Source organism: Sparus aurata, chromosome 8 (assembly GCF_900880675.1).
Source record: "Sparus aurata chromosome 8, fSpaAur1.1, whole genome shotgun sequence".
NCBI lineage: Eukaryota > Metazoa > Chordata > Actinopteri > Spariformes > Sparidae > Sparus > Sparus aurata.
Genome location: NC_044194.1, coordinates 29,549,264 through 29,566,744, shown reverse-complemented (window position 1 = coordinate 29,566,744; position 17,481 = coordinate 29,549,264). Strand labels below are relative to the sequence as shown.

The window sequence follows — 17,481 nt, the reverse complement described above, 5'->3', positions numbered from 1 at the left end:
ATACTAATCTGACAAGTTCTTGCTAGTATAGCTGATAATAAGGCCTGAATAGAAGTCAACCAATAATGGTATTCTCACAAGGTAGATTTTTGTTGACAAGTGGATTCAATGTGAGTGGCCTTTTTTACGTGCTTGCCTGTGTACCTGGAAGATTATAGCCCGCTTAAGGATGAACGTGGCCTAATGGAGAATATTTCCCTTCAGAACTTCCAATTTAAAACATATCTAAGCCTAAAAAAGGCACCAGAGACGAGTGTTTTAGTCACTGATCTGCCTTTGTTGCAATCCTCAAATACTGCCCCAACTGTTCATGTTCAAGTACATTGTGCGTATGCATTGGATGCACACATGTAAGCTAAGAAAAATAATAGACGGTAATTCAGTTAAAGCAAATGTAAGAGTTTTCTGAACAGCATTGATTGTTGCCACAAGGTACAATAATGAGACATAAGCCGATGCTAAATAAAACATGGTGTGGCAGTGATACAAATAAAAGGTTCCATCAAGTCATGTGTAAACTGGCTAGTGTTAGCTAACGTTAGCCGCCATAAGCTTCTGGTCGCGGTCAAGTAAAACTCTAGCAGCAAAACCTCTGAGTGTGTTGAACTGAGCTGGAATGTGCTTAATTCTTTATTAATTTATGTTCTCACCTGTAAGAGGAACATTCTTTGGCTCGATAAAACTGTCAGCTTATATGTAACAGGAAAGGTCACATTTAATGTTTTCATGATCACACACTTGAATATACAAAGTAAAACAGACTGTGTAGTGTGTATTGTCGATTAGATGTTTCCATCTGTGGTGTTATGAGTGCTGTTGAACCTGTTTATCAGATATCAACAGTGAGACACAAAATGACTGAAAAGCTGCCAACGAACTGGGGAGGAATATGGATAACCAGCTCCGACCAGTAAATATCCTCCCTACTGTCAGTGACATGCTGGCTGTTCAGCATCGAGTTTGCGGTGGTCACCTCCCTCCCACAGCAGCTACAACACTGGCCAGATGGGAGGTTGTTGAGCATAGCTCCAGCATTAGCTTCAGCCAGCTGGAGTGTGTTGAGAAGTGTTTAGGGATGGATGCAGAATCTGTCGCTTCCTGCATCACAGCCCAAGCTCAGTCTGAGCTTGTCTCTACACTGCTACTGCTAATCTCCAACCCTGCTGGAGATCAAAGATGTTGCTTTCAAATATGTTTGAGTCAAGCTTCCACATTTTGATTTGTTTTGTCGGAAGTTGTTGTTGGTGGCTCTCCATCAGAAGCCATCTTGATCTGCCGAGATTTGCCGTGTTACTTTTGCCACACCCCTTGCCCTCTCTGCATTGTATCTCTTTGGTCTCCTGAGAGCTTTTAACGTAGTCCAAACTGTTTTCAGTTTCACTCAAAGTATTTGAGACTTGAAGCACAATTGAAAAAAATACTCTAAACCTTACAGTGTGACAGATAGAAACACAGATGAATAAGTGGAGAGTGTTGTTTTGTGTACATGACTGCTTAAAACTGTGTATGAATGCAGAGTGTGCGTGCCCAGTATAATTGTATTTTTGACGATAAAAATGTGAGTTTGCGTTGCCGACTGTTGCCGTGCTGGAGTCTTCTTCTACGCCTCAGAATAAATGTCTGCCGGCTTGTACAAGTTTATATGTGTGTTTGTGTTGGGTGTGCATGTGTCAATTAAGGTCTGTGTGCTCGTGTGTGTGTGGATATTTGTGTGTGTGTGTGTGTGTGTGTGTGTGTTTGCACATCAAAGCAGCCCAGGATGTCTCCCCAGTTTTGTTTATGCTAGACTGGCTGACCTACCAAGTGCCCCAGAGCTGTCACATGACCATGTCAGCCAGTCACATGGGACCCTGCGACAGAGCAGCGCAGATGAGGCGCCATGCTGCCTTCTGCCTTCTGCCTGCCTGTGTGTGCTTGTCTTAATTATTGCATGACTGGATACTGTTATATTTCTTGTGTGTGTGTGTGTGTGTGTGTGTGTGTGTGTGTGTGTGTATGTGTATTTGTGTGTCTGTGAAACCATGTGCCTTCTCCACTCACTGAACTTCTCAGATCAGGCTCTGTTGGTTCAAGTGTGTGTAGACGGTGTGTTTTTATGAAATCATCCAACTGAATCCTAAAGATAAACTTCCTCCTAGAAATCCAGGTTGTTCACAGCTACCCAGCTTCATTTTTGTGTATTGGTGCGGATCGTTTCTCATCAACCACAGGGTTGGGAATATGTTAATACAAAATCTAATTTAAAAATTGAAGGGTACCACAGTCTGCCATAATTTGCTATTACTGACCATAAAATTACATATCCTGTTGTGCGGAGTGATGCAGCAGACTTAAGACCGATCTTGACTCAGTCTGAGAAGGTTGTTGTTACTCACAATTATACAAAAAATCTCTTGTGTGTGTGTTTGTGTGTAATTAAAAAGATTAAGCTCATCATGCACGCTCAAAATGTTCTTCTCTGGTATTTGATCGTTAATGTAGACTTTATTGCCACCTACTTGCCAGACATTTGAGGATGTGTTTGCGATGCATTTGAGCACTTGGAATACATTTTGGATTCCCGTTTGTACAGATAGTATTTTAAAAATACTTGTGTAGAGATGTTTTGTTTTTTTTTAAACGAAGGAGAAAATCGCTGTAGTTTAGAAACATATCTGAATATGTGTGGACAGTGACAATGTGCTAGCACCTTCACAGGAAGCTAAAATCAATTTTATGATTAGCTTTTAAAGTGAGACAGTGAACACCAGTTACTCCTTCTGTCACATAACAGCCCGTTACATATACACTAATTTGATTTACATTTTTGTGAAACAAGACATAAATAATTCCCCAGGTCCAAACTTATATCTTTGAAATAGCTGGTCCGACAAAATAAGTGTGATCTGTGGTAATCACTGTTGAAAGATGTGTTTACTGCAGGATGGAGACTTTTTATTAATCTATGACCTCTATTAGCCTTTAATAAAAGCATGAACAGCGACAAGTGCTTAGCACATATTAGGCTGTTGTTCCCTCTGAGTCGCCTGTCAGACAGCAGCCTCCTACACAGCTGATTATTGCTGGACATTTCTCCTGCAATGAGCCAAGCACTGGTAATCAAAACATGACACCATGACTGTTGGTTCCCCCAGCTAGGCAACTAGCACACTGAGAAACTACAGGTTTCTTAGCAATATCAGTCAGACAGCAGGAAGACATGTTAAAGCTTCCCCAGGAAACAGGCACAACTAGGCAGCAGCCAGGCAGCCTAAAAAAATGCCAGACACTGCCAGATGCCAGATAAGAGGCAAAGCAGCCAGGCGGTTAGATACCAACCAGGCAATAATAGATATCCCAATGGACTGCCATGTATTAGTTTGCTTGCTGTTAGGCACTGGGCAGTTTCCAGCAGCCTACAAGGCGGTGTTCTTATTACACTGCTGCCAACTTTCTGACATTTCTGTAAAGCAGTGAAATAACAATCTGCCACTAGCTGTTTGTCACCTGTGGTTATTTTGACCTCCAACAGTGCTGTTCTCCATTCAAGGTGCAATGTTGATGATGATGTATATAAACGTACACAATGATGATGATATCAACAGCATGTAAAGAAATGAGTGTTGACCATATGTCTGTGTATTGTGTCGCAGAGATGTCTACTGAAGCTTGTATGCTAACCCGCTAGCCAGGCCTGTCCTGTCTTATTATACCCCTTTGTATCTTGAGAGATGTCCAATATCCCCCTGTGGTTTCAGCTGGGTAAGGGGGGGCTAGTTTGCCACTTGGTCTAATTAGTAAACAAATAATCTCGATATAATTAAATGACAAGAAAGGATGTGTTTTGTTTAGTCAAGAATCAGCCTGAAAGCTCACATGTCAGGGAAGAAATATGGTGAAATTTAATCTAACTAATAATGTTTAAACATTTCCCAGGGGTAGTTAAAATAAAAAAAAAAACATGTGTGGAAGAGTAGTGTGTGATGATGGCTTGCTGTGCAGAGAATAGAGGGCTGGGTATTTTGATGTAGGTCACCCAGTAGGAAGGCAAAGCTACTGAGCCCACATCAAACAGACGGCCATACAGCCTGAAGTCTAAATATAATCTCCAGCTAACTCTTATCAGTTTAGTTTACATCGCCACTGATCCCATCTGATGATATATGTCCTCTATAGCTACAATGCTGCATTTTTATTTTGTCTGTTTTCTTTCTGTAGTGTTCAGTATTCAGCAGCCAACTAATCCTCATTCCCCAGTCATAATAATTTTATTATGACTGGGGAATTATGATTAATAAGCAATTTATGGGTCAATTTATCATTTGTCTTTGAAATGTTGCCACAGTCTGTTAAGCCCTTGCATGCATATTCATCCTGCCATTAAAAATGATGTGTAATGCTGCCTCTTATCATAAGCTGAGTGAATGCAGTGCACTGAAGCGACTACAGGTTGGTCTGATCGATTTTCTGATAAATGCAGAGGGAGATTGTCATCTTATAGTTTGTTCTGACTGGAAGCCAAAAAGAATATCTCTAGTTTATTTTATCAGCACATATTTTCAGTCCATAAATCCACGACAGTGTAATTCTCGCCTTAGTTTTTAAATAACAGGAATTCATTTTGTGCTCTGCTTGCTTGCAAAGACAAAAGTTGTTGCGTGAAATTGATATTGTGTTTGTTCTGATAATATCGAGGCACCTTGTCGTTACAGCTGTATTTCGAGGTGATACACGACAGACAGGACAGACGTCACTCTGTTTCTTTCTTTATCTATGGTAATGGTTACCCTGGTGACAGCATCCCTGCGGTTGCTGTAGAGACCCAGCAGCAGAAACAGCCCTGCTGTCAAGCTGAACGAGGCTCTTGATTTACTGTTACCGCAAATAGGTTCAGGCTCTGCACTGACTCTTTTCATCTAATGATCGGTGGGGCATTTTGATGGCATTTTTTTTGTTATGATGTAATAGGTTGACATCTTTTATTGAAAGCAACTTGTAACAGTCAGTGTTTTTAACAGCCTGACTCAAAAGCAGCCAATCAGACTGGGAGAAGGTTTAAGGGAATTTTTTTCAAATTCAACGAAAGAGCAGGCAATAATTAGTAAGTTAAGTTGAATGGAGGCTCCGTAGATTCACTCGGGAGATGGGTAGTGCAGAAGCCGGCAGCGCAGTGATGTAGCGATGGAATCCGTGGGTAAAGGAGAGGAGGGGCTGGTGGCTAGGCTCAGAAAGATCCAGGGTGAGTTGGTGGTGGAGGTGCGTGAGGCTGGGAAGTTGGTGGCTTGAGGCTGGTGCTGGGGGTTAACGCCAACACTAGGGAGGCTGAGAAGAAACACAAGTTAGCTCGCTCACAAAATCAAGCTCGAAATAACTCATCTACCACAATGAGTAGTCGAAAACAATCTGGCAGCGAGTGAAGAGTAGATCAGGGTTAAGCAGGAGATAATGATGAGATTCACTGCAGGTAGCTATGTGAGGAAGGAACTCAGGACCTCTAGGGGAAACCACACCCAGCCTCGGAATGCACCTCTGAAACATACACAGGAAAACAAACACCAAGCACGGAAAAAACCCCACACAGCACCTCCAAATCATGACATGACATGATAATGCATCAAGGTATAAACTGTGAATCTCAGATCATTAGCACATTATAAGACTTTTTTTTTCGCTCTTTGATTTGGAAGACATTGAGCTATCAAAGCCTTGCTGTGCTGAAAGTGTCCTAAGTGGAAACTGAACATGTTTTGTTCAAAATCTCTCAGCTTTTGAATTTGTTTAGTATGCATGTATGAAACCATAGAGATGGAAAAGGAGCAATGATTACTCACCTTTTCTGCCCTCCTAGCAATATCCAGAAGGTACAAACTGCATGACAAAGAGCTTGACACAGCAATTATTTTATGTTAGGGCCAGAATTGACCCAAGCACCCAGAATGTTCGACTTAAACAGCTGTGAAAAATGACATTTCAGCTTGACATTTTGCGACTTTTTGTGCTTTCCCATCCCTATACCAGTCCAAAGACCACAAACACACACACACACAAAAGAATAAATGTATTCAGCCTCATGTTATATATATCGATGGCCTATTGAAGGGAGAGACAATAATCTGTAATGCTGCAGGATTCAATTATTCAATCTTTTTTAAACTGTTCCGTGCAAATGAACTCATACCAAAGTAGGACATTCTCACATTAGTCTTATATTGCATCAGGTCGAGTTTGGTACGATGGAAATGTACTGTTTTTTAAAAATCGTAAATGGAAAAATAAATTGACCCAGAACCTTAAGCGGGAAAATAATTCAGTAATTCAAGAATTCATGAAGAGTATACATTTCAAACAAAAAAAGAAATGACCCAAACCTTGATGGAGTGCAGTTGAGCTTCTAATGTAACTGTACTTGTTTGGATAGCTCTAACAAACAAACAGGTTGACAGTACTTAACCTGAAGAACTGTAGGCCTGATGGTTCAGCTAGAAATTGCTAACAGAAGCTGATAGTAATTGGCAGGTGTAGCAGCGTTGCTGTAGTGTTACTCCTGATATCTAAACAACTGGACTGACATCAGACTGAGATAATCATCATTAGCTACATGTTGTGACAGTGGATCTTCACAGAGAGGATAGTTCACCTAAATTGAAATAATTGGCACCATACAGTGTTTGAATTACATTTGCATTCCACTGAGGTCAATTTGACACCATATTATAGTATTACATCAGTTGTTAATATTAAGTCAGCTGCCATGTCAAGGCAATGCAGCTCCTATCTGATGTCCCAGGAGAAATAACATCAAGTCTGGTTCAGAACAATTGGTAATAATTAGTATGTCTTTAACAAGGTTTTCTTTAAAGCAGAGGTTAAGTCGTGCTAAATGTATAAATGTTTCAGGTTTATGCTTTATTATTTAATAGATTAGACTAGTAGACTGCATTAACAACTTTCTCTCATTAAATATGAAAAGATTAGGAGAATATTACAGAAATAGCTATTTAAATCTTTAAATCGATATTTAAATCCAAATATCTTTCAAAAATATTTGTGAGACAAATGACATTCTTCCCTTTTAGTTTTTCTATATTATGTATCTGAGCTACAGATGTAATTTCCCCCTGCTCTTCCTCCTGTGTTTTTAAAAGCCCCCACTATAGGGCTTTGATTATTTTAGACTAGTGCATTGCCTGTGGGAAATATATGTTCCTATAGAAAAGTGGGAGGTTAAGAAGCTTTTTCATGGAGGGCCAAATGAGGCTGTGTTTGAAGTTGGGACATCAGGGATATTTAGGTTTGTTGTGAAATCCGATATTCCAGGCTATATTTGGCCGTTTTTGACTATTTTTGATTTTGCCATTATATTTCACCCTAAAAACTATTTACTTGGTGTCATTATTTTCAGCACAACCTCACATGTGTGACTGTACAGTTATTTTTTCATTTTGACATACTGTATTAACACAATGGACCTAAAATCACAAAAAAACATAAAATCCGAGTAGGAAAAAGTTAGATTTTTTTACTGTGAAAACCACAAATATGTTTAAAAAACCAGTTTGTATTACTTATAATACAAATATAAATTGTTGTTTGCTACATATGTGCATACATTTTAAAAATTTACGAAGTTATATGTAACTATTTACATTTAAATGCAGGCAATGCTCAGGTCTGCCTGAGCTTCTTCCAGTTGAATTAAGAGCTGCACTGCCTGCTCCACACTTAGCAGTCTCCTCATTGTTCTGACTTATTAAACAAAAAACCGACTCCACTACACACTAAACACACTACACCAAACACTATATAACACACTAACTACACACTCCAAACACACTAAATGTCACAAATCTCTCAACTTTCAATATCGCTGTCTGTACACCGACCGTCGTTGCCTGTCAATCATCCGCCACCGTCCCTCCCACAACTTCCTGTTCCTCAACAACCAAACTTGCTGCTTGGACACTTTCGGGACAAAAGCCTGTTTTTACCGTTTCTTCCTGCACTAGACACAAAGCAAACGTGATGGCAATGTTCGCGAAAAAGCGTGGCGGACATTATTTACCCTAAGTCCGGTTTTGGACGTGCCGGTGGGTCCGGTCCGTCGCTTCGGGAGGTGGGCCGTGTAGGTTGGCTAGCGGCTAGCAGCTAGCTACACACGAACATCCACAGATTCCGATTCCACTTTGTTGTCTGTGCGTCTCCGGATCTCCTCAGACCCGAACAGACTCGGTCCGGACTCGTTTAGTCTCATTAATCCACAAAAGTCAGTTTAGATGCACAGAACAGAACGGGACCGAACCGCCGGCGAAATCCCGGTCCAGCTCGCACCGCTGCAGGTATAAATCTGCTTGTTTCTTAAGGTGGGGGGTCGCGGTGGGCTCTGCAGTGATTGGCTCTGGTGCGCACATGACTGTGGTGGCTCTGGTGGACAATGCTCGCGAATTTGTAAAGCATTTATGAAATAATTTATTAACAGTATCATTGCAGTCCAAACAAATGCAAAGTCGCACACCATTGAACCACGCAGCAGCCATGTTGAAAGTCTCAGGTCAGTGTGATCCTGATTCGCAGAGATATTTGACTAACACACTCACACACACAGACAGACAGACAGACAGACAGACAGACAGAGAATCCTTGCTTTTATCGAGAGATGAGCAAAATACCAGTTCAGACTTCCACGATCTTGAAGTTGGACCTGATTAAAGTTGACTTGTTCAAGAGCATACACCTGCACTGTACCTGCTGGAGGACAGTAGTTGTTTCTGTATGAACATGTCAGGTAACAGTGTACAGGTATCTACAGAATCTGTGTGTGTGTGTGCCCTTTTCAAATGCTGAAACAAAATCCGAAATACTTTATTGATCTCTGAAGGGGAAACTGGGTATATTACTGAGGCTCATGATGAAACTTAAACACAGACAACTTATTTAACCTAAAAATATACTTTCCTTTTATATTCAGTGTCCAGGCGTCATGCTATTCTGTTGCATTCAGTCCACACAATGGGTAGCTGTTGTCGTCAGGCAGTTTTTCTCACACGTTGGCAATTCTTTTGAGCATTACTGAGAAAAGATGGCACACTTCCCCTTAACTCTTCTCACTATTAACTGCTCAGAGAATTAAAAATGATCTACATGCAGTGGGAGAAATTAGTTGAAATACAATGTTTTTGATACCTTGGTACCATAATAATGACGATCGCCTTGTCATGACATTGTGCCATCCTTCCGTCCATCTATCCATCCATCCATCCATCCTGACACGTTCTTTTTGCTCCATCTCACACAAACAGATGGACAATCCGGATCACTTTGGTGTTGTCAGTTCCAGTCAAAGTGACAGCCCTGGTCACTCTAATTTGTTGGCAAATATGAAAACCTAAAAATGGCTGAGTAAAGGCTAATAAAAACAGAATGAACATAAAAAACATCTGTACATTGATTCTCCTTCCATTGTCATCCATTGATCTGTATACCTGGCCATCCATCCGTTTGACAATCCATCTAAATTGTTCTCTGTTTTCGCCTCCACACAGACAGATGGATGCCCTGAATAGTTTCAGGAAATGGTACATGTCCATCCTGTTGGATGGCCTCCCTCTGTTGGACAAGGCCTACTGGCTTAGGACCATCATTACTCCCACTGAGTCTCGTACTACATCGAATATATCTGCGCTTTGACTGGCTACCAGCACTCCCACTCTAACCATAAAGGCTTGAGGGAAAATCAATCAGTCATTTAAACACACTGGCACTAAAAAAAAGAGTCCTATTTTCTCATCCACATACAAATCACTCTTCTCATCACACGTGGTTGGGACGTATGCCGGCTATTTTTCTCGCCTTTCAGAAATGAACTCAACTAAAAACCCACAACTATTGAAGTTGAAGAATTTTATGTAATAAAATATATATAAATATATATAAACATACATAAAAATATACTTGCCTATCTTCTTGTTAAGAAATATTGTCAATGAATCAAATGACTGTAATACTAAATTATCACTTGTAGAGCTGGGCTCACTCAGAGATATTAACCGACTGTGCTGTTGTATGCAGATTTTAGTCCCTAAAAGAAAGCTAAACTTAACCAATACTAGTCCAGACTTGGACTTGTTAAAAACACAACTCCAATAGAATGTACGTGTGAGTGTAAGCAGAGATGGTGAAGGCATTTTTTTTTTGCGAGCTTTCAGCACATTGTGTTCTTTTGTTTCATCACTTTCAGAGGCTGCGCGATTTTCTGCCAGCGGCTGTTACTAACACCACTATATTTCTTGGACTAATGAGGTGAATCTACATTGTCTTCATTATTGTGGTTCATGAGACTCTGTACTGCAGCCCAGTCATATAAATTAGACTAGACAGTCTTAGGTTTTGTGGAAAAATTGTGCCAAGAACAGCTCCAAGATGGAGATTAAGACCTATTATTTTTCATCTGTCCTGTTTAATTATAACTATAATGAAAACTTGCCACCAGTTGGTTCGTTGGCAGATTCAGATAACCAGACTCCCCCTCCCCCCCCCATTTTTCCCTCTGAGCTTCATGGAACTGAGAACCAGCTGGCTCAGTACCATTCGCCCACTTCCTAACCACCTGTCCTGCTCACAACATGGATCATCTCTGCTTGGCCCTCAGCTCCAAGTGAACTACAAAGCACTGTGGAGGGCAAAGCCATAGCCATAGACTGAAGGCATCTACCATTATGCTATTGCTGGCACCTGGGAACAGCTAATCTAAATGGTCAGAAAGCTTGTAGTGACCTGGCAAGGCTTTACAGGGTTGTGTTGGCATCTACAGAGACTCAGTGGTGACACAAAGCCAACTGGCAATGCACTATGGTCAATAAATAACATGACACTAGTCTAAAGCCTTGTAAATGGCGAGTAGTGCTTTGTACACCATTTCCATGTGATGATTCTCATAATCTGCTGTAAGCTGAATGTTCTCACACAGAAATAGGCAAATAAATGCCCTGTGTGTTTTGTCCAAATAGATAAAGCAGGTCAGTCCTGCTCTGATCCACATTTATCCATCTTTAATCCACACTTTCTGTTCTACCAACCATCCACCATCCATCCTGTCCATATTTGTTCTCAGTGGAGGTTCATCTATCCTAGCGTTTTGACAGAGGTCTGATGGTAGAGTCACATATGTTGCTCTCAGCCAGAGCAGGTGGCTAGCTGTTAGAGGAGAAAACACTCAAAACACTGCTAACAGTTATGCATATGGTACAATCCTTCTCTCCATTGTACCATCAATCAATCCATTCATTAATCCCGCCGTCTATCCATTCATCCTTCCATCACTCCGATCAGACATTACTAATTACTTTTTAAAAACAAATGTTCTATTATCAACCAATTTCTTTTGTAGTAATGGTATGATATGGTATTCTTATGGTTAAGGCATGGATTGAAATGTGCTGGAACAATTTAAGAAGAAACTTAACACACTTAATTTATACATTTAAGATTTGAAGATGAGACATTTGAATAAATATGTAGCGTAAATATATACCCAAATCAGAGTAGGCAAGACCTTTTTGTAATTGCTCAAGAAAACAATTTTGGCTCTATGGAAATCAATACTCTGACCTAAAAAAAGTACAATTTCTTTCAGCCAGGACAGTAGAAACAAGCTCAACATTGACATAATGATAATGATAATAATATGATGCATTTTATTTAAAGGCACCTTTCAAAGCACCCAAGGACACTGCACATAACAACAGTACATAAAAAACAGGAAAAATTGTAGTACAATTATGAAAAGATGAATAAATGAATAAATAAATAAATAAATAAATAGATAAATATGAAGATGCAATTACAACCATTTACATCTCACAATGATCTACCAATTGCCTATTTGAACATTTGGCAGCCACAGAACAACATGAGCATTTATTCATTTGGAGTCATGTTTCTGTCTACCTGACAAATTCGGGGCTATTGCTAATACTAGCTAATGCTATCTATCTATCTATCTATCTATCTATCTATCTATCTAGCTAGCTAGCTAGCTATCTAGCTATCTATCTAGCTATCTAAGGATTCTTTTAAAACTAAAATGTGTGACATAAGTAGCAAACTCCTTTAAGGAATAACATAGTGTAGGCTGTTGGTGAATAAATGCTACAGCTTCTCAAGATCCAAGCCAATTTCCAGTGTCATGTTTGCCCACTTCTGATTACAACAGTCTAAAGTGACTGAAGGAGCACTTCTGATACAAACCTAGAAGGTGGAGAACGTGAAATATAAACTGTCAATAGATTAATTACCTTTTTTATTGACTTATATGATATATGACATCCTGTAACAAGGGACAGATTGCTCAGTGGTGGTAGTTAATAGCAGGGTGGTTGAAATGCTTTATAGCGGGTGTCTAGAGGATATCCAGCAGCTAAGCCTTGAGTTGGTTCTATAAATCCTCTCTTGCTCACAACCACTGTCTTTTAATTAACCAATCTTCCACAGAGACAAAGTGAGCGTGGGAAGTGTGCGACACACATGCACACTGAACACATTTGCAGGATGAAATGAGTGTGCGCTTTAACAAAAAAACAAAAAAACAACAACTCTGCCTTAGACTCACTTCCCAGATTTTACGTGAAGTGCAGGATAAACTCAACATCAGAATGGAGTAAGACCAAACCTAAACCTAAACCTTTCTACTTCAGAACAAATGAGTAGATGGAACAAACTGTGCCACCCAGTGAGGCAGCCAGAGAGCCAGTCAGACGGTCAGCCTTGTTATTTCTCATCATTCCGTCCCACTAAAGCAAGGTGCCTTTGAGACTGAATGTATTAGGCAGGATAATCGCCTAAGTCTGCCAAACCTTCAGGCTTTGTTTAGCTACAGAGAAGATGAAGACAGTTCACAGAATGGAGATAAAGGCAGAGGCTAAATGCTTTGACTGGATGACATCTTTGCTACTCCATTTCCAGAATCTGAGTCATTTGGTATCAGATTTAAAATAAACTACTTCACAGTACTGTCATTACATACAAATAACTCACACAGAACTTTGCATGAGACCATATTTCTGTGTCATCAGTACTGGTCTGAGTTATTAGCTGAGCTGGAGCCTGAGTGATTTTGTATGTTCTAGGAATAATAAATCCACAAGCCAGCATGGCAAACCCAACAGATCAGATTAGTATCTGTGAAATTACAGCTCTGATTAGGGTGTATGTGAGTGTGTGTGTCCTAATTTATGCTGTCTGGAACATCTAAATTAATTCCCTATGCTTTATCCTCTAAAAACACAAGTGACCTACTTTAGACATTATTACTATTGTACCACAATCCCTTCGGATACATGTGTGAGACAGAGGGGAGAAAGAAGAAGAATATGTATATGTGTGTGTATTTGCCCGAGAGTAGAAGTGAAGTGTGTATGCTCTCTTTCTCAATATGTGTGAGTGCAAGCAGGGCAGTTTTAAATCACCCGGCAGCTGGGCAGTTGTCGTGGCATTATGAGGACTAATGATTTGAGAAATCCAGCTCTGCGTGTGTGTGTGTGTGTGTGTGTGTGTGTGTGTGTGTGTGTGTGTGTGGGGGGGGGGGGGGGGGTGCGTGTGGGTGACTGAATGTGTTTGTGTGAATGGAGGCTCATATTCGATGAATTACAAAAAGAAAAGAAACTGATGTCATTGTCCAGCCTTTGGGGTGGATGACTCAAAGACTGTTCACTATGTTTATGCTGCCCATAACTCCTTATTATTAAACGCTATTCCTGCTTTCCTTTCTCCATTTCCCTCTCGCTTGTATTTTCTACAGCTGATGGAGGTCACCAGGAGTCAATGAGACGGGCTGTCTTTCCCCCAGACCCCGCAGTGCCCTCCCACCTCTCAGCTACCCATGTGATTAGAGACAAAGATGCAATGGTTGGGACTGATGTCGATCTTGGAGATGGACGCGGAGCTTGGCCTGAGGGTAAAGTGTTTGCTGGGGCTGGAGCAGCAGTTTGGACTGAAACAGAGGCCGAAGTTCGTGCTGGGGCAGGTGGCAAAGTCTTTGCGGAGACTGAGATTATGAGGGGAACCGGCGCCTGGGCAGAAGTCGGCGCTGAATGGAGACAGAGGGCCACAGAGGGAGGTGACCTGCCAAGCATGCCCAGGGAGCCGGCTGCCTGGCTGGGGCAGCAGACGCGTCGAGTGGGCCAAAGAGAGACGGCAGCGTTTTTATCAGTCCCCACCATGCTGGCAGAGACAGTGGAGCTGCAGGCACCAGTGTTACGAAAACCTTTAGGACTGCTGTCTAAAGCCGCTTGGACCAAAGGCTCCTCTTCATCATCATCCAAGACCTCCTCCTCTTCCGCCTCCTCGTCCACAACAAAAGCATCTTCTTTGCCATCCTCCTCCTCCTCCTCCTCCTCCTCTTCCTCTCCCTCTTCCTCCTCTATTTCCTCCTCCTCCTCTTCCGCTAGTAACAGAGAGAGTCAGACAGCAGCATCAGGCACCATCTCTCTGGTTGATGTCAACAGCAACTCCTCCAATAGCAACATCAGCTCCACTTTGGGTATGGTTCAGGGCTGTTTTGTCATTTAAAGATATTTCAACTTTTGCCTTTTACAGTGTAATTAATCATTCACAAACCCCTCCCCTGAACAGCGATTGGCCAATCATGGCTTAGCATCCATAACCAGGCAGCACACATGTCAAGCTTTTTTTTCACATTTCCAAAAGATGTTCATGGGGCCCTGAGAAGAGTTATACTATAATTATGGAAAAGTAATATTCATAACTATGTTTTCATTAGTTTCTAGCAACTTGAAACTAAGAACAGAAAGCCTGACAGGTGTAACAGCAGTAGGTAAGGGGGTGGGACATATGACATGGTCAGTTGTTTTCAGTACTTTAGCTTATTAAATTTGTCATGTTTGATTATGTTATTAATTATGTTTAATTTGATTATCCTACCACCAGTATCATCATTTTGTCATCACCTTTGTCATCTTGCCATCATGATTATATCATCACCTTTGTCGTCATCATCATCATCATCATCATCATCATCATCATCATTTTCATCTTCATCAACAGCATCCCCTTTGTCTTCATCATCACCACCATGTCCTGTCCCATGCCATGTCCTTCATATCTCCTGTCACTTCCTTTCATCCCAGTGAATAACAATGACATCATCAATAAGGTATTTCTCTCACATATATTTTAATTGCCGACACAAGAATGAACAAAAGCTAATATACCGTTCTCAGTATCTCCTATCACATTTATTCATATCACAGTCACAATACAACACATCCTCATGCAGTGATATGAGGAGAGGATAAGCAGGAAACTGAATCTCTCTCAGTCTGAAAGGATTGATTGCTTCTGTCTTGTTCACTCCAGCCTCCTTTACACCTCTCATCGACATATATCTGATTTTTCATTGTGTTGTCTAGAGATGATTTAGATGGATTAAATGAACCCCTGACATTGAAATGCTCCTCTGATTTGCACATTGGAAAACTGGAAATTTGGATAACAATGGAGCTTTGTGACAGATGTGAAGATATATCAGGCTGTACAGGCTGAACCGTCTTAAGAGGATAAATTCATTGTTAGTTTTTGTCTTTTCAATGGAGTAGTTGACAAACTTTGGAATGTCAATAGACATCCTTTAATATCAGGATTTCCAAATGTTTTTCTCCTTTTCTCCCAGCAGAGGATTCGGTGAGCAGCTTGCCAGCCTGGGATCTCCCCACTGTCCCCGAGTCGCTCCTGTCCACAGTGGGTGACCACGATGTCACACTTCCTGCCAATGTCACCAGCCCTTTCTCCACCCACCAGTGGAACACTACTGTGCCCGTGCACACAAGAAACACCTCACGGCACACGACCACATCAGCCACCACTTTATCACCCACCACCACCACCTCAACTTTATCATTATCCAGCACAGCAAGAGCACAAACGCCATCAGCAGCCCCCACAGTCTCTTACACCACAAGCCAGGACACTGTGACCAATGACAGCCTTCAGCTGACCACAGTAAACACGACGACGCCCTCAATGACCACTCTTACTGTGACTGCTACTGAAATGATAAGCCAGGCGATGACCACTAGGAGCGACATAACGGCACCAACAAACACCACTGCTGCTGCAACCGTGCAGCAAACAATGAGCCTCAAACCGACCACAGCAGCTACAACTCAGCCTACAACCACCACAACAACCACACCTCCCACGACTACCACCACTACTACTGTTGCCCCAACCACCAGCACCACCACTACTCCATCCCCCACTACAACAACTACTACACCTGCAACAACTACTACTACCACTACTGCTGCCACCACCACAACTACTACCACTACAACCACAACAACAAAGGTACCTGCCACCACTGTGTACATCCCCATCCAAACCACGCCACCTCCAACAACGACCACAGAACCTCCATCCAGTACCAGTGCAGAGGAAGGTCCTCTACCATGCAACGTGACTGAAAAGTACTGGGTCAGAACAGGTATGAGACTGAAACCCCATCACCACGATTGATAGAATAATGATGTATTTCTTAGACATTTAAACATATGTGGGAGATAAAGAACAAAGATTGAAAAGAGTAACATGAATGGCTACAACATCAGGGGCATTATCCCAAACAACACTGTTTCTGCATGTCCCTTATCAAATGACCTACAACATACTGCACATTATAGGCTGGCTCAGCCAGTCTTCTGGAAAGATTATTACAACAAAATGATGAATACTCATGAAATGCCATTTCAGAAGCTCAGGCACAATGTACCTATAATATGTCCACGATATAATTACATGCTCACAAATTAATTAAAACTTGCACAAAACAGGGCATATTTTCCTCAAGCATGAGCACTTACATTAATAGGAAGCTGGAGACTGTAACCTTTGATTACATTTACCAGAATGTTCAGGCCTTTTACTGGAGTTGGCTGCAGCTTTGCAAAGTGGCCAAGGAGACAAATTAGCCAGAGACCAAAGTCCAAGCTCCTGTGTCCTCAAGTGTCCTTAGGCAAGATATATGAATGCCCACCATCTCCACAGTGCTTGGGATGGATCAATAAAGTAAAGCTTAATATTATTATTAATTGAGCCAACAAGTCTGGTTTGGTGGAAGTGGAAATTGTCACAGATTTTTAACAAGCTGAAAAAGAACACTTTACTTCAAGCTTTAATTTTAATTTAAAATTTTATTTTTCCTTCACAGTTCTGTCCATTGAGATGCGTAGGAACCGCCTGGACCTGATTTTGAAACAGAACCTCTCTAAAGGACTGAGCCATGCCCTGCAGAGAGCACTGAATGACTCCACAGCCTCAGCACAGGTCAGTGTTTCTTACAGGTTCGATAACCACAGGCTAGTGGCTTGTTAGTGCAGCTCACTAGCTCATAACCACAGGTCAACAGCCAGTAACCACAGGTCAGTGACAAGTAAACAGGTACAGGTACAGGAGGAATAAAAACTGTCTACTAGTAAATTGACTTTTGAAAGC

General features: G+C 41.4%; 1 protein-coding gene across 4 annotated transcripts in view; it reads left to right on the top strand.

Moving 5' to 3' along the window:
* Window positions 1-17,481, top strand: part of kiaa1549la (KIAA1549-like a) — a 104,101-nt gene that overhangs the window by 24,153 nt on the left and 62,467 nt on the right. For 3 of the 4 annotated variants that reach the window (XM_030425428.1, XM_030425427.1, XM_030425425.1), the window contains exons 2-4: window positions 13,772-14,512; window positions 15,662-16,474; window positions 17,198-17,313. In XM_030425428.1, coding sequence (XP_030281288.1) covers window positions 13,772-14,512; window positions 15,662-16,474; window positions 17,198-17,313 — 1,670 coding nt within the window. The remainder of the gene's footprint in view (window positions 1-13,771; window positions 14,513-15,661; window positions 16,475-17,197; window positions 17,314-17,481) is intronic. The other variant, XM_030425426.1, reaches the window with a different exon arrangement.